The following is a 16,856-nucleotide window of genomic DNA, read 5'->3' on the forward strand; positions in this document are numbered from 1 at the left end:
GGGCTGAAAGCGACAACTGCAGACGCGAGTTCTGCTGCCGGCTGCTGAAGCCGGGCTCAGCCAACACATGAAGATAAACCAACCATTAATTATATCTGCATATTTTAACGATGACCCCTGTCTTTCCAATCAACAACTACAACAACGACAACAAAGCCCCACTGCAGAGCATCAGGAGCTTGGGGGATGCAGAGAGCCGGGGAAGCTCCCAGGCTGCTTTAGGATTTCCCCACGTACAGCAGGCTGCGATTGTCAGCAAGACGGATTCCTTCCCACACGCAAGATGCCACTTCGGTGGCCTTATCAGATGTTCCCTTTAAGGACACAAGCTCCTATTTCCCCTCTGTATATCACCAGCATCTCGGGCTATTTTATTTATTACAGACGATTACATTTGTGATCCCTCTTCCCACTTGATCTCACCAGATCAGGAGGACAAATGCCGTGTCGTGTCTGAGCGCGTGTGGGCGTCTGTGTGCATCGGAGAGGGGGGGCAGCCGGGAGAGGGGGGGAGTTACACTGCGCAACAGATTTGCCCGAGAGGGACAAACCTCCCCCGCTTGAAAGAGCTGGGCTTGTTCCGACCGACACCCGGGAAGCTGTGGGCGCACGGGCCGCGGGACCGGGAGTCTACGGTGCCGGGGAGGGGTAGAGAGGGTGTGGGGGTAATTCTACTCCCTCCCCGCTCGAACGAGCGGGGTGCGGGGGACACACGGCCAGCACAGCCCCGTCCTCCCCCCGGCAGCCGGGGCACGTGGACCGGGAACAGCGCGGCCATCCACCATGCAGCGCACGTCGGGCCCATTTCCCACGCCGGCCGCCTGCCCTGGGGGAGGATGGGAGGAGGGGAGGGAGGAAGGGAGAATGATAGAAAAGGGGGGCCGTTACCTCTGCTCCGAAAGAGGAACCAATCCACTGTGAAGGACGCAGCACTCCCGAGCAGGAAAGACATTGCACATTCAGAGAGAGATTGCATGTGAAGACACTGCAAAAAAGAAAGAAAGGGAGGGGGGGACAGGGGGGCGCAGACCGCGTGTGAAAGGCATAGTGTGTGTAAGAGAGGCCAGTGAGGGTAGGAAGGGAAGGGGGAGCAATTGCACATGGCAAGAGAAAGAAATCACTCATTCGCTTGAAAGAGGCTCTCGCAAAGCAGACCGTAGTAAAAACAACGGGGAAGGAGACGCAGGCAAGAGGCGAGCGTCCATGCCGTGCAACAGCCCGGAATCCGATTAAAGTTTATGGCGGGGAGGTTAAAAACGCTCTCATCCCGCCCCTTCCCTGGCGAATACATTAAGTTTCCTGGCTGCGTTTAAAAACACAAAGGGAAGGGAACCGCTGGAGCTGCGGTTCCCAATTGTATTTCCAGTGCAGGGAACCAGTGTAACGCAGTATGCTGGTATTCCTACGTACTGGCATGTCTGGATCTTACACTGAGAGCAAAATTTCCTCCTCTCGGTGCTCCAGAACAGCGAGGGGGAATTTTGATAAATTCAAGTTGCTTGGCAAATATAATAGGGATTTGGTACTAATCCTACTTAACCCGCTGCGAAGGCGCTGCGCTCCCGAACCCCCCTCCTCCGTCCGGGACTGCGGCGGTGAGCACTGAGCCTGCGCCGAGCTGGGCTTTCTCGCTGATGCTGCAGATAGAAAGCCGAGTGTCTCCAGCATCAGCGGGGGAGGGTTTTCGTGTACTGGCGAGGCAGGGAGAGCGGCCGGGGCCGGTGCCAGGGCCGGAGGAGGCGCCGAAGGAGCAGCCCTGCAGCCCTCCGGAGAGGGAAGCAGTCCCTCCCTCCCCAGCGCCGACTCCATGCGGCGCGGCTCTGCCGCTCTGTGTCTCTGGACTCCTCAAGGAAAGAGGTGGCAACCTTCCCTCCCTCCTGCAATCACTCACCGCCCCAAATGACAAAGACACGCTGTGACCGTTGCTTTGAACCACCTCAACATATCCGGCCGCTTTTTTGCTCAAATATATCATCGCGATGAAAGAGAGACATTTCACTACATTCGTCTGCATGCGTTTTTATTCAAAATAGCCATTTGTAACGAGGAATTCATACACAAACACATACAGAACCCGCAACAACTTGTTTTCCCACATGTGTTCACAGTGGGAGAAAGAGCAGCTGGATTCCTGCCTTCCCCTCGCTACGCGCACGCACACACACACACATGAACACACCCGCGCACATACACCCTCATACGCGCGCACACACAGCCGCACACCAGGTTCTCTCCCCACCGGCTGCCCCAAGCTCGCCTGCCCCCGGAGTCTCCCTCTTTTCCCTCCGGGCTCCGAGCAGAGAGGACAGGTAAGGAGCCAGGCATCATCAAGGGTAGGGCAGGAGCACACAAAAGCCATAGGCTATTAAATGGCTCAAAGTCAAAAGGAGACGCGAACTAGGGACGCCAGAATAAGCAAAGTTGAACCGGAGAGCTTTACCGTTAAAGTTTATTTCCCACTTACCCAGGTAGGTGACGCTACATTTTAGCAATCATCGAAGCAGCAAGTCTCTGTTCGGAAATAAATCTGTTACTTCTAACATGTGTTTATTCTGCTAACCCTCTCGCTCCCTTCCTGATCATCTTCTTCGAGGTGTTTTTGCTTGTTTGTTTTTTTTTTTTTTTTTCTCCTAGGATATCCACAAACATGCTGAAAAGACACATTCAAAACATGGTAATAGGAAGAACACAATCACAAAGACGGGGAGGCTGAAAAAGCACTGGGAAACAGGACGAAAGTCTGAGATCTAAGGCAGCCCCCCTGCCTCCCTGGAGTTTTATGCAGTTACAGTGACTGCAGCTATTTCACAAAAGCACCGACACAACAGGGGAAGGTGGGAATCTGCGAAACGAGTTTCCTTACCAGCTTGATTCCGCAAAATGCAGAATAGAAGAAAAGAAAGGCGAACAAACATTTGCTTTAAAAATCGTTGCTCGATTCACAGTCTATAGCGGACGTGGGGAGGGAAAGGGTAGGAGAAAATCACTACAGATCACGGGTTTAAGAAGACAACAGACGCAACACTCGGGCGTGAAATGAGGATCAGTTTGGAGGACTGAACTGGTGTTTTGTGATGAGCAGCTATCCCACTTGCAGCACTAGCAGCAGCAGAGACAGAGGGTAAGACTGAGCTTTCTGGAGTGCAGCGCTTGACTCGTCCTCCCTCCTCCTCCCTCCCTCCCTGCCTCCCTCCCTCCCTCCCTGCCTCCCGCCCTCCCTCCCTCTCTCACTCTCGCTCTCTCTCTCTGCTCTCCCTCTTTCTCTCTCTCCCTCTCTCTTTCTGTGTGTATGTAGCGCAGGCGGCTCTGCTGCTGCAGCGTCAGGGAAGAGCTACCGAGAGGCTTCAGCAGCTCCCTCCACTTTGGGCAAACTTGCCGGTTTACCGCTTCTTCTTTTTTTTCCGTTTCTTTTTTTTTTTTTTTTCTTCCGAGTGGGAAGCTTCTCAATTGCCATTCAACATTTTAAAGCACAAGCCGCTCTGCCGTGAAAGCGCCTGATCCACACTTCTCTGAAAGACACAGGAGGGAATGCACAATTGCAGATTTCACCCACTGTGGCGGTGCAGATCACAGGAAACAACTGACTGATACAATTTTATTTGCAAATAGAACTCTGTATTATTTTTTTTTAATCGCGTTGCGGGTCTTTTCCCCTCCCCTTTGCCATTCTGCTTTATATGGATGTAATTCAGAATCTGTGTTAATTCACATGGGGGATCCAGTTACATCTTGTTCCGCTCCGGGTATAATTACGAGAGACCAATAATCGCCTTTGGACACATAGTTTTGTTGCTAACCTTTGAACTGAAAGGATCAAGTTCAGATCTGGTTACCTGCATTGGGACGGGAAGGAAGAGGAGAGAGAGAGACTGCAATCTCATTTGTGAATCGCTCTCAGTGCTGCAGATCCAGATTGCTTTAACACATGCAGTGCAAATGCAGGTAAGGCACACACACAAACTGCGGATGCAAAAACAAACTTGGGACTGTTGTGTGTCTATGTTCTTATCTCCAGACTTGCAAATTCTGGGCAAACGGCTTCTGCAGTTTCTGTATCGTTGCTTTGTGACTAATGACCTTGCGCAGAGTTGTTAAAAAAAAAATCCGCTCCGGAGAAAGAGCTGAACATTTTAGGCGATCTCTGAAGATGGATTTGGGTGCTTTTCTGCCAACCAAAGGGGATATTCTGTGGACTGCACTGTAATACTCGGGGTTCTTCTATCAGCTGTGCAGCTACCGACATTATTGGGATTTTTTTTTCTTTACTTTTTTTTTTTTTTTTTTAAGAACTGCCCTTTGCTAAGAGGATTTGGAGTTTTCCCAAGCCCTTTGAATAAAGCAAATCACAATTTTTTTTTCCCTGTGTGTGCAGAGAGGGGGAAGAATAAAGCTAATGCCTTGGTCGTAAACGGCTGAGCGAGAGGGAGAGAGAGAGAGAAAAGAGAGTGTGTGAATTGTAGTTAACTCTAGTGTCGAAGACGACGACCTGGGGGGCTTCGAATCGTACAGTGCTGCTCCTGCTTTTATTGCAAACCTTGCAAAGTGATTACAGTAAAATCAGAGAGGAGGAGGAGAAGGGGGAGGAGGAGGAAAATCCCATCCTATCTGCTGAGATGAATCTTTAAAAAGCAAAATACACTGTCCCGTGAACTGTAAGTATATCGCAACTGGAAGGCAGGGAGAGCAGCAGAGGAGCCAGCAGCAGGGATTTGACCACCAATTGCACCAGTCATGAGACAATAAGTTTCCAGAAACAGAAGGATTTTATAATTGATCACCTGGACTCTCAGCCGCTCTGTTGGCTTATCAGGGGAGTTTACTGGGGGGCAGGTGGGAGTGAGAAGAGGGCGAGGGGTTTCGGTGCGAGGAAGATGAGGAAGATGCGGACCCTCCTTCGCTTTGTGCATTGCTGCTGTTGCTGCTTCTTGCTCCTCCTGCCTCCGCCGCTCTGGGTCAGCCTGGCAGCGGCTAAGCAGCTCCTGAAGTACCGGCTGGCCGAGGAGGGACCCGCCGACATCCGCATCGGCAACGTGGCTTCCGACCTGGGGATCGTGACGGGCTCCGGAGAGGTGACATTCAGCCTGGAGTCGGGCTCCGACTATCTCAAGATCGATAACATGACCGGCGAGCTGAGCACCACAGAGCGGCGCATCGACCGCGAAAAGCTGCCGCAGTGCCAGATGATCTTCGACGAGAACGAGTGCTTCTTGGACTTCGAGGTGTCGGTCATCGGCCCCTCGCAGAGCTGGGTGGACCTCTTCGAGGGCCGGGTCATCATCCTGGATATCAACGACAACACCCCCACCTTCCCTTCCCCCGTCCTCACGCTCACCGTGGAGGAGAACCGGCCCGTGGGGACCCTCTACCTGCTCCCCACCGCCACCGACAGGGACTTCGGCCGCAACGGCATCGAGCGCTACGAGCTGCTGCAGGAGCCCGGCGGGGACGGCGGCCGCCGTGGCGGCGGGGGGGGCTCGGCCGCGGCGGCCCCCGAGAGCGCCCCCTACGCCGGCGGCAGCAAGCGGCGGCAGGAGGCGGAGGCGGCGGCCCGCAGCAGCGTCTTCGAGCTGCAGGTGGCCGACACCCTGGACGGGGAGAAGCAGCCGCAGCTGATCGTCAAGGGGGCGCTGGACCGGGAGCAGCGAGACTCCTACGAGCTCAGCCTTCGCGTGCGGGACGGCGGCGACCCGGCACGGTCCTCGCAGGCGATCCTGAGGGTGCTGATCACCGACGTGAACGACAACAGCCCCCGCTTCGAGAAAAGCGTCTACGAGGCGGACCTAGCGGAGAACAGCAGCCCTGGGACCCCGATTCTGCAGCTGCGAGCCACCGACCTGGACGTGGGAGTGAATGGGCAGATCGAGTATGTCTTCGGGGCGGCCACTGAGTCCGTCAGGCGCCTACTGCGGCTGGACGAGACCTCGGGCTGGCTCAGCGTCTTGCACCGCATCGACCGGGAGGAGGTGAACCAGCTTCGGTTCACTGTCATGGCCCGAGACCGAGGCCAGCCCCCCAAGACAGACAAGGCCACTGTCGTGTTGAACATCCGGGATGAGAATGACAATGTGCCCACCATCGACATCCGGAAAATTGGGCGCATACCGCTCCGGGACGGGGTGGCTAGCGTGGCCGAGGACGTGCTGGTGGACACCCCCATCGCCTTGGTGCAGGTGTCAGACCGGGACCAAGGTGAAAATGGTGTGGTTACTTGCACCGTGGTTGGCGACGTGCCCTTCCAGCTCAAGCCGGCCAGTGAGGGTGAAGGAGAGCCACAGAATAAGCGCAAATATTTCCTCCACACCTCGGCCCCTCTGGATTATGAAGCTGTCCGTGACTACAATGTGGTCATCGTGGCCGTGGACTCAGGCAGTCCCAGCTTGTCCAGCAACAACTCCTTGCTGGTGCGGGTCGGGGATACTAATGACAACCCTCCCATGTTCAGTCAGGCCGTGCTGGAGGTCTCCTTTCCAGAGAACAACTTGCCTGGTGAGAGGGTGGCCACAGTGGTTGCCACAGATGCGGACAGTGGCAAGAATGCTGAGATCACCTACTCCCTGGAGGCCTCGCCCCTCTCTTCAGAGGCACCGAGCAGCATCTTCAGCATTGACCCTGACTCCGGGGATGTGTCAGTGCAGGCAGTGCTGGACCGCGAGCAACGTGACACCTATGAATTTCAGGTGACGGCCCGGGACAAGGGGGTGCCATCCCTGCAGGGCTCCACCACAGTGGTGGTGCGAGTGTCAGACCGCAATGACAATGAGCCCCGATTCATGCAGGATGTGTTCACCTTCTATGTGAAGGAAAACCTGCAGCCCAACAGCCCTGTGGGCATGGTGACCGTGATGGACTTTGACAAGGGCCGCAACGCTGAGCTCAGCCTCTCCATCCAGCCTGGAGACCACGACCAGGCGGCTGGCATCTTCTCCATCGAGAATGACACTGGAACCATTTTCTCCACTGTCTCTTTTGACCGTGAGCAGCAGACCAGCTACACCTTTAAGGTGAAGGCAGTGGATGGGGGTGAGCCACCACGCTCTGCCACTGCCACTGTGTCCCTCTTTGTGATGGATGAGAACGACAATGCACCCACTGTCACCTTCCCCAGCAACAGCTCCTACACTGTACTGCCACCCTCCAGCAACTTGCGCACTGTGGTGGCCACAGTGGTGGCCACTGACTCTGACACTGGTCTCAATGCTGACCTCAACTACAGCATTGTTGGGGGCAACCCCTTCAAACTCTTTGAAATAGACCCAGCCAGTGGGGTGGTGTCACTGGTGGGGAAGTTGGCCCCCAAGCACTATGGCCTGCACCGCCTGGTTGTGCAGGTGAATGACAGTGGGCAGCCACCCCAGTCCACCACTGCCCTGCTCCATGTCTTTGTCAATGAGAGCCTGTCCAACGCCACTGTGGTGGAGAGCCAGGTGGCCCGCAGCCTTCACACCCCACTGGCCCAGGACATTGCTGGTGATCCCAGCTATGAGCTGAGCAAGCAGCGGCTTAGCATAGTCATTGGCGTTGTGGCTGGCATCATGACGGTCATCCTCCTTATCCTGGTGGTGGTCATGGCCCGCTACTGCCGATCCAAGGGCAAGCACGGCTACGAGGCCGGTAAGAAGGACCATGAGGATTTCTTCACCCCCCAGCAGCACGACAAGGCCAAGAAGCCCAAGAAGGACAAGAAAGGCAAGAAGGGCAAACAGCCCCTCTACAGCAGCATCGTTACCGTTGAAGCTTCCAAGCCCAATGGGCAGCGCTACGACAGTGTCAATGAGAAGCTCTCGGACAGCCCCGGCATGGGACGATATCGCTCCGTCAATGGTGGCCCAGGCAGTCCTGACCTGGCCAGGCACTACAAGTCGAGCTCACCGCTGCCCACCGTCCAGCTGCACCCGCAGTCCCCCACCGCTGGCAAAAAGCACCAGGCCGTGCAGGACCTGCCCCCAGCCAACACCTTCGTGGGCGCTGGTGACAACATCTCCATCGGCTCGGACCATTGCTCCGAGTACAGCTGCCAGGCCAGCAGCAAGTACAGCAAGCAGGTAAGAGCGCTGCATGCCGCGCACCCCGCGGGCCCCAGCACGCACGCACACGCACACAGAGTGGGAGAGGGAGCGGAGATGCCCGTTCCCCCCGCCTCCCACACCGGCACAGGCACACGCCCCGTCAGGTTCAGTGACCCGTTCCGTTTGGTATCCCCGCCCCCCTCCCTCCAGGCAGGCAGGTGCACAGACCAACACGCAGCATGCAGGAAGGACAGTCAGAGATCTTTATTGTTATTACTATAATTTTTGTCATTCCCTCCGCTTTTCCGATCCGGCAGCCAACCAGCCCGTCCATGAAACCGGACCGCGTTGCCCCGCTGCGGGCGCAGCGGCAGCCGGCCGCGCAGGCCGGGTTCTCTGTCGCCAGTCCTGACAGCGAACTGTAAAGCAGCCTGAGATGCCTTTATCAGCCGCGCGTCCGCAGGCCAAACCCGCGGTTTTGGGGGGGTCGAGGGGAGATTAGGGCCCCCCACCGGGCGGAGCCGCCATCCCCCGCCCGTCCCCCGGCCCCGCCTCCATCAGCCGGTCCCGGCGCTTCCCCCGCCGTGATGCTTTCCCAGCCTTAGGGACGTGTAAGCTCCGGCTGAAGAGGAAAGTTTCCAGTTTCTCCTCGGCAGCCAGGTGTTTCGGGGAAAGGGGGTTGCAGCCTGCCTGACGCTTCCTAAAGCTGTGGGTGAGAGTGTATTTGCAGCCGCCGCGCTAAAGCGTTAATGGCTGTAATTACCGGGTCTTTCATTAGGACCAAAATGCTTAAATAATCTACACAGCCTATCTGCCCTCTAATTTACACCACAGAGATTGCACTCATTGCAGCAGTTTCTCTGAATACACATAAGCGTTAGTGAGTTTAGAATCGCACCCCAGTAGGCTTTCATTGCTTTTTTTTTTTTTTTTTTGCCCCTCTTGCCTATCACATGAAATTTCATTCAAGCTGAGAGGCCCTAATTTGCTCGCCCAGGTGCCGCATAGCTCTGTTTGTAGTGTGACTGCCGTGAGACTTCTCGGAGCGAAATGTACCTTCAGGGGTGCCACGAGTGACTGGCTCTGGTCTCGGCTGTGTTGGCGGGGCTCGGTTCAGTGAAGCTCCGATAGCCTACAACTGGTGATGGTAGGGACATCTTTGTAGTCCTTGAAATAAAATAGGGACAGCACAGAGGGGAATCAAGCTTCTAAGTGAAGGCTTCCGTTTATTTTATAAGACACATATGTAGCCTGAACAGAGGTCGCCCTTTTATGGGGGAGTACTTTTTGGGTGATAGTACATATAAGATAATTTCCTGAATGTTTCCTCAGCTACAATGCATGTTACGCAAGAAGCCAGAGACAAATGAATGCTGATTCATGTAAATACACATCCAAGTCTGGAAAAGGGAAATTCTGACTAGTTTGACAAAAGTGCTTTTTTCAACTTATTAACATGTAAATATGGTACATGATGACATTTTTTTATACTTTGAAATGTCTGCTACCTTACTAAAGTTGGAGTTTTACAAGTGTTGCTGGTATTTACATTCTGCTCAGAAATACTTAAAATATAGTAGAATAAAACTAATTGTATGAGCTGCCCCCCTCCCCCATTCTTTCAGGTCACCAAAATAGTGTGATTGTACTATCTGCCAGTGCTTTTGTGTATGTGGTTTTGCAGGTGATACAGACTTATAGAATGACACAGTAGTTTCTAGGTGATGCATTTAATTAATGCTCCCCTAGAGAGGACATCACAATTTCAATTTGAGAATAGTCTGTATAAAACACAAAGTTCCTTAGCTTTTATCTCCTAAGGCTTATTAAACACAGAGTAGATTTTGCCATTTTAGCAAACACTGGAATAAATTTAGTGATAGAATATATGATAATTAGATACCACTTCTTTCTTGATGCTGCAATTCATCTAAACATATGGATTATAATCTGTTAAAGTGTAATTTAATTTCAGTGTCAAAGAATGATTTGCATACTAAGTGTAGGAATGGTAAAGGAATACACATTACAAGTTGCTGTTTTGCTTGATAAAAAACTCCAACTCATAATACAGGAATATATTTTGAATTACTTAACATTTTCCAAGCATTTGTTTGGTATAAAATATATGAGAAAACTTACTAGAAGAAAATGGCTTTATTGCACTTTTACAAAGAAGCGCACCCTGAATTGCTCCATTACTTATGTAGTTTGCTGCAAACCAGTTTCTCACTCTTGATAGTTCTCTTGGGTTAAATATTTAGCCTGTTATGAAAGTTCACTTATCCAAGTAGTTTATAGCCAGCATTCTAATATCTTATCTATTTTTTTTAAATATGTAGAAAGTATTTGCATACTTATAAAGCATGCATAGAAGTTGGAAATTGTCCAAGAAAACAGTAAAGGTATTGTTAAATAACAGACTTTATGGGAGGAACTATCAGTCACAAACCCTCTGTTACCACTTTCCTGTGGATACTTGCCAGCTTGTTGCTGAGTGACATTTGTATAGTTTTGTTAATTTTGCATAGTAGTAGGGACATTAAGACTTGGATAAATAATGTGTACACTTTTCACGTCTCAAACATTGACGGTGCAGTATTTCTCAGTTTAGCAGGCAAAACACCTGAGGATTTTTAACACCCAAACCATGTGGAGCTCTTGTTCAGCACAATTATTTAGAGAGAAATGTGAAGCAGATGCAGATAAAGGGTTCTGATGGGGTGTATATCAGATTGTTTCATAGCTCTGCTGTACATGTGGAATAGAACCAGTAGCACAATAGTGTGACTGTGGTCGGGAGACTGCTTGAAATCTCTAAGACTGCCTTTATTTACTCATTGTCAGTTCCCTTTGTTCTAAGGAGACATTAGACAGTGTATAAAATTTTAGAACAAATAAGTGGACGCAGCAGAACGTACCTGCTCTAAGTTACTGGAGATGAGAGTGATGCTAATTTCCCATTAGTGTAATTAGAATTGGTTACTGATACTTATATCTACAATACAGCAGTCAGGAAATAAAGTCTCTACTTACATGACTGACTGGTGTACCCCAGGCAACGCAAGTTGTTTTCATTCCAATTATTTGATACTTCCTCTTTAAGGTGATGAATTGCATTCTTATATGAGTTTCAAAATACATCATGTTTGATACAGTACTGTGTAAGAGAACTTCATTGGAGAAAACTGCAAACAATTTGTAACTCTCCTCCTTCTGACACCATGGCTTTTATAAAAAGTTTAAAACAAAATTCTGTATTCAGTAGACTTCTGACATTTCACAGTCACTCTTTTTTTAGGAGATCTTTAACAAGTTTAACTCTTATTCTTGTCTTATTTAGCATGGTATTAGTCTGAAATAACTCTTTTAGCCTTTCACTTATCAATTCTCTCCTTTTCAGTAAAGCACTACAAGTGTTTAGAACACTTAGTATTCCACAGGTCTTAATCACTTGCTATAGTTAAAGCTATACAGAAGTGTTTTACTAAATGGCGATTAGTTTAAGCAAGTTTTTCTGGATCACAGATTTAAAATTTGAACCCTCCAGGTGCTGCACATTGCCTGTGAGGAGCCTGGATATTACTAACTTCCAGCAAAGACAGCCAAAGATAATGAAAGCTCAGTGCCTAAGGGGAATCACTTAGCAGCTTGGAGAGTTACATACTTAATCATAAAACTCATAATGAATTTTAATTGTAAATAATTGTTTATTTTATCATTTAGTTACAGATATATTTTTATAATATATACTTCTCCACCTCTTTGTCTCATGGTGCAAAATAGTGGCATATAAGCAGCTTTATTTCACTGAAACTTTTAATCACGAATCAGCATGTTATCAACCACTCTTTGAAGAACAAGCCTTTTAAACACTCTTTATATATTTGTATTTCTTGGCCGTCACCTTATCTTGGTTTCTTTTTTACTTGCTTTACTAATCAATGATTGATAGCTCTTTAAAATACTTCAGTTGTGATGCTGAGGGGTTTTTTGCTTGTTATTTTTTAGGAGGTATTGGTCATTCTCAGTAGAACTAGCAGAACTAGTTCAGGAATTTCTGAGCAGAATTATTTCTGTAATTCAGGTGTTGGCTTTTTAGCCAATTCTATAATTCTTTATGAAAAATCCCAATGCCCTTTCTCATTGAAAATGTACTGTTTCATGAACAAAAATGTTTATCGAACCAGTGTTGACACTCTAATCAAAATTATATGCATTTTCTGTAAAGTCATATTTCCTTGAAAGTGAAATACATAGAAATTAATTTCTGAAAAAAAATCTTTGTTTGGTAGCCAGTTAATTTATTTCATAAAATTTCAAACATTAATCAGTCTGCTGCAATATTGCAGAAGCATTTTGACTAGTTGGCTATCATGTATGTGAATTGTATCTATAAACTAAATAGGTCAATTTCCTCATAAACATGCACATATATCCAGCAGCCTTAATAGGACCCCAGATTCATCCATTAAGGGGGCAATCAGTTTAACCTTGCAGGAAAGCATCATCTTTCCTCTTATTTATGTACAGACAGACACATACATAGAGAGGCTTATCTCAAAGGCTACTTTTTATATTCCCAAACACCTCTAAAGAATAGTTTTTCACAACTTAAAGGTAAGCAAGTATCCTACAGTTTAATAATCATAAAAATAACAATGTTATGGTGGTACTAAACTGCCGTGTCAAAAAAAATGGGAACATGATTAAGTATAAACATTTACATTGGTGACTTCTTTCACACACTTAACTTTCATACTGTTTAGCGAAAAGTGTACAGAAGTATTTTCAATTTTCTGTTCTCATTTTGCATTATGTTAAATATTTTAGAATTAGTTTTTAAAAGTGACCCACATTTGACCTTCAGTAGCAAATTATGATGAGAGAGGGGCTAATTAAACATGAAATGGTTGTATCATTGATGCTTTAATTATCTTTATTTAACACAAAGTGTTCCACTGATAAGTGCAGCTTTTATTTTTTCCTCTCCAGTAAAATCATCTTGTACAGTGAGCAAATGACTAAGTTACCACTGAATCATTCTGCACTCCCAGGAGATGTGCAGAGCCAAAAGGGACAGGATCTGAGTAAAAGAGGATACATGCTCTGAATAAGTAAAGAACAGTACTATTATAGGCAAGGGGTAGCAAGAAACATCTTTAAAAGGATGGAATCTGATTTATCTACTCAGGCAGCTCTCTGGCGTTGTACATAGTGCACTTGAGTTATAACCATGGTTAGCAGTTTGACTATTGCTGTCAGTCTTTTTGCTTCTGAGTATGTTTCTTCCTCTTCCTCTCTATCTCTTTTTCTTCTTTTTTTTTTTTTTTTAAATTTGTGTTTAGTTGCCTAGTTTTTTAGTATTTGGGATAGTTGCTAGTTTGACCATCAGTACAGCTTTGTTTCAGAGAAATATCTGCAGCTTCAGACTCATTTTCCTTTAAGTATTTTCTTTCAGAAGTTTTGGAAGGTTTATATACTTAGTAATATGCTGGGCTGCTTTGAGATATAAAACTAATCAATTTGGTTTTGCATTAAAATATAAAAGAAAATCAACAAACTTCAAAAGTTGTTAGCATTATAAGTCAACTAAATCCTTGACAAGCACTGTGAACTCTCCACTATAATTGCAAAACATCTTAGTACTTAATTACTAATCTTAACAAGATTAACATAATTTTGACTATATATATAAGAAATACTGATAGAGGAATAAGAGCAATTCAGTACAGTATTTAGCAGGCAGATTTTCTAAGCAAGTCAGCTTCCAAAAGATATTTAGAAACTGTTAAAGCTGCAAAATATTTTCATTTTTTTTCCATCTTAGGCTATATTACATGTAATATGTTCTATGTAATTTATGTTCTACGTTTTTCCATTAAAAAAAAATAATTAAATTTTTAGGTGTTTTTTCTCAGCATGTGCTGAGAAGATGGTATTTTTGTATATTTCTTCCCTGATTTTTCTTTTCTAGAAGAGAAGATTTGTTTTCTCTTATCAGATTTTGGACCTTTCTAGCATATACTATACATTCATTTTCATCAGTAATTGAAATGACAAAAATAGACCAACAGCTACCCTCAAGGATCAAAAAACCCTTTTTAATTATTGGATTTTTTGTGTATAAATTTGCATTATTTTAATTTTTAATTAAGTTTTTAAAAGAAAATTCTGACATTCATAAATGTATATTTCAAGCTAAGACGGACTTACTGTCTTCCATACACGTCAGGAAACAAATTTCCCAAGGTCACTTTTTTTTTTTGTTGTTGTGGATGACGAAATATCCCGCTAATGCTGGAGTAACTAAGATTAGTGGAGCATTTAAAACGGGTGACAAGAATAAGAATAGAATAAGACCAGAATAATCCATAGGAGATTTTAAACTTTTTAATTTCTTATTTTAATGAAATTTCCTTTATAAATATTTAACTGAGAGCAGGTCATGAACATGTCAAAATCTCAAAATATGATTATACTGAAGTACCAGTTAGTCAAGTTCCTGAATTATGTCAGTGACACATACTGAAGTTGTCCAACTGTGTGGAGATGTGCTTAGCATGAATCATTTTCTCACTGTTATGTGACCATTTTCACTGACAAGAGGTCTAAAATTAAAATTAAGAACAACTTTTGAAGGTATTAAAAAAACCAAGGGATTAGTTGTATATATATCACGTACGAGCAGTGTGGAGGAACTGCCTATTATTATTTTTTGTGAAAGGAGAATATGGAAAAACTTTAGAACAAATTTTGGGGTTTAGAAGTTTGAAGAGAAACAATGTTCTGGAGCCATTTAAAACTGTAAGGTAGGTAAAAGTGAAGGAATTTTTTGTTGTTTATACCAGTCAAAAAATTTCCTCTCATTTAGGCAAACAGATGTTTTGCAATCATTAGTTTGTAAAATGTTGCAGCATAGCCCCAAAAGTTCAGTTTCACTCAGAGTGGATCACGAACAGCACAGTTACTAGAAGAATGAGAAGAAAAGCATTATCTTTGTCTTTCAAAACTTAATTTTCCTTATTAACTATTGACAAGAGTGAGTGTAAGTTTTAAAGGCAAAAATTTTCCTGTCGGATGAGATTTTGCTACAGATTTAATGTTCTAATGTCTGAGTTTGTAATTGAATGAAAGGAATGTGTGCTTGCAAGTAGCATTCTTGCAGTTTTAGGAAGCAACAAAATTAGTATTTATCAAAGTTTTTGATATAAGGTCTTTTATTATCTACAGATAATTGTGTATTATGTAACGTTAATTTTTTTAAGGTTAGGTACAGAAGGTAGGTACTAGCTGATGCTGAAAATCACTCATAGATAGAACCAGAATACAGAAATAACATCTGCCAAAAATTCAGAGACAATATCCTGCAGTCATGTCTGAACAAATTCCTTTACAGTACCACCTTGTAAGTAAAAAAATATTTGCCACCTGACCGCATAAAAATTCCTGAATTACATGGTCACATGATGATCATGAAGAATCTGCCATAAACTCCATGAAAATTAGATTCTTGACTAGGCCAGGGAATGTATTCTGTGTTATATGTCAACTGTATTGTCTATTGTAACGCTTGTCAAAGAGAAACGGGAGGGGCTGTTGTAATTTATTCTGTCTATCCATGTATAAATGTCAAGGTGTTTTCAGCCCTGGAGCAGTGTAAAATATATGAAAAGTAGCCCCTACTTCCGTTGGATACCAAATCTTGAGAGGCAGAATTACTTTAACACAATCTCAGAGACTTATCCTTGGGTAAAAAAAGACCCTTCATCAGGACAATGCTTTTACAGGGATACAGTTTGGGGTAGAATTATTTTTCTGAGTTCAGTGTTGTGCTGGAAAATGAAATAAAGGAAGTTACGGAGACTGTTATGGCATTCTGCTTATGATTCAGCTATCTAAGTGTGCACATCCTAATGTCAGTTTAGATACCTGAAAGCTCCTGCACTATCTGCACAGAGCTGCACACCCAGGGTGTATGATGAAAGACCTGGGTGTCTTCTGTGACACTCTTCTGTAGCTGCAGCTCAAGGCCAAACAAATAAGCAATCACTAAATCCTTTGGTTTACTTAAAGGAACAATAATTAAAATAAAATTAAGCACTCTGTGTGTAGTGCACTTTGGCAGGATTGAAAATGATTTTTCCTGTAAGAACTTCAGCACAATTTTCAAATGTGTGTGCCATACACATGCCAATTAATAGAACAGAATCTGCATGTGCAGATACCTGATCACATATAAGCAATTAGCTTAACTGAATTTCCATTCATTGTCAGACCTCTCAGGCTGATGTTTATCTCAGGTGAAACTACAGGTAATTCCACAAAAGTCAATCAAATTCAACTAGTATTAGCTGCTGTAAATTGTATGAGGTGTTGTAACATTCAGAAAATGCTTCATATTAAAATAAAATATAGATAGAGAATACCAATTTATCAGTTTGGATGTTAATCCCCTGCATTTAAGTTATCAGCATGTATATAAGTATAATTTGCAAAATAACAGAGTAGGTTTTCTTCACATATTACATCCAAATGTAAAATTATCTTTGTAAGAAGGTCTGGAAATGATGGGGCTTTAATGACATTTCAAAAAAGTAAGATTTTAATATTGAACATATTCTTAAGCTAATGGTACAGCAAGAATACATGTGGCAAACCACCTTTGTTAGACCCCAGATAGGTCATGGTGTTTGTTCATGCTGCTGTGTGTTACCATTGTAGGCATATTTACATAAAAGTCTTGGCCTGAAAATTCCTATCAAGTTCATAATGCAAAACTTTGCTTCAGATGAAATCTGGCCATTTGCTTAGGAAAATCTGTTTAGTCTATTTCAAGTCCTATTTAAA

At 45.5% G+C, this 16,856-nt stretch overlaps 2 protein-coding genes across 12 annotated transcripts in view; one reads left to right on the forward strand and one right to left on the reverse strand.

Moving 5' to 3' along the window:
• The window catches only part of LOC116444273, a 40,044-nt gene extending 37,089 nt beyond the window's left edge, over positions 1-2,955 (reverse strand). For 4 of the 5 annotated variants that reach the window (XM_032109530.1, XM_032109529.1, XM_032109531.1 and 1 more), the window contains exons 1-2: positions 1,536-2,641; positions 889-985 (exon numbers count right to left, since the gene is read on the reverse strand). In XM_032109530.1, coding sequence (XP_031965421.1) covers positions 889-985; positions 1,536-2,014 — 576 coding nt within the window. In that variant the 5' untranslated portion in view covers positions 2,015-2,641. Of the gene's footprint in view, positions 1-888; positions 986-1,535; positions 2,651-2,863 lie in introns of those variants that run through there. The other variant, XM_032109528.1, reaches the window with a different exon arrangement.
• Positions 2,956-3,243: 288 nt separating this feature from the next.
• Positions 3,244-16,856, forward strand: part of PCDH7 (protocadherin 7) — a 271,813-nt gene continuing 258,200 nt past the window's right edge. For all 7 annotated transcript variants that reach the window (XM_032108500.1, XM_032108502.1, XM_032108505.1 and 4 more), the window contains exon 1: positions 3,244-8,042. In XM_032108500.1, the coding sequence (XP_031964391.1) occupies positions 4,872-8,042 (3,171 nt within the window). In that variant the 5' untranslated portion in view covers positions 3,244-4,871. The remainder of the gene's footprint in view (positions 8,043-16,856) is intronic.

The sequence above is a fragment of the Corvus moneduloides genome, chromosome 5, assembly GCF_009650955.1.
Source record: "Corvus moneduloides isolate bCorMon1 chromosome 5, bCorMon1.pri, whole genome shotgun sequence".
Lineage (NCBI taxonomy): Eukaryota > Metazoa > Chordata > Aves > Passeriformes > Corvidae > Corvus > Corvus moneduloides.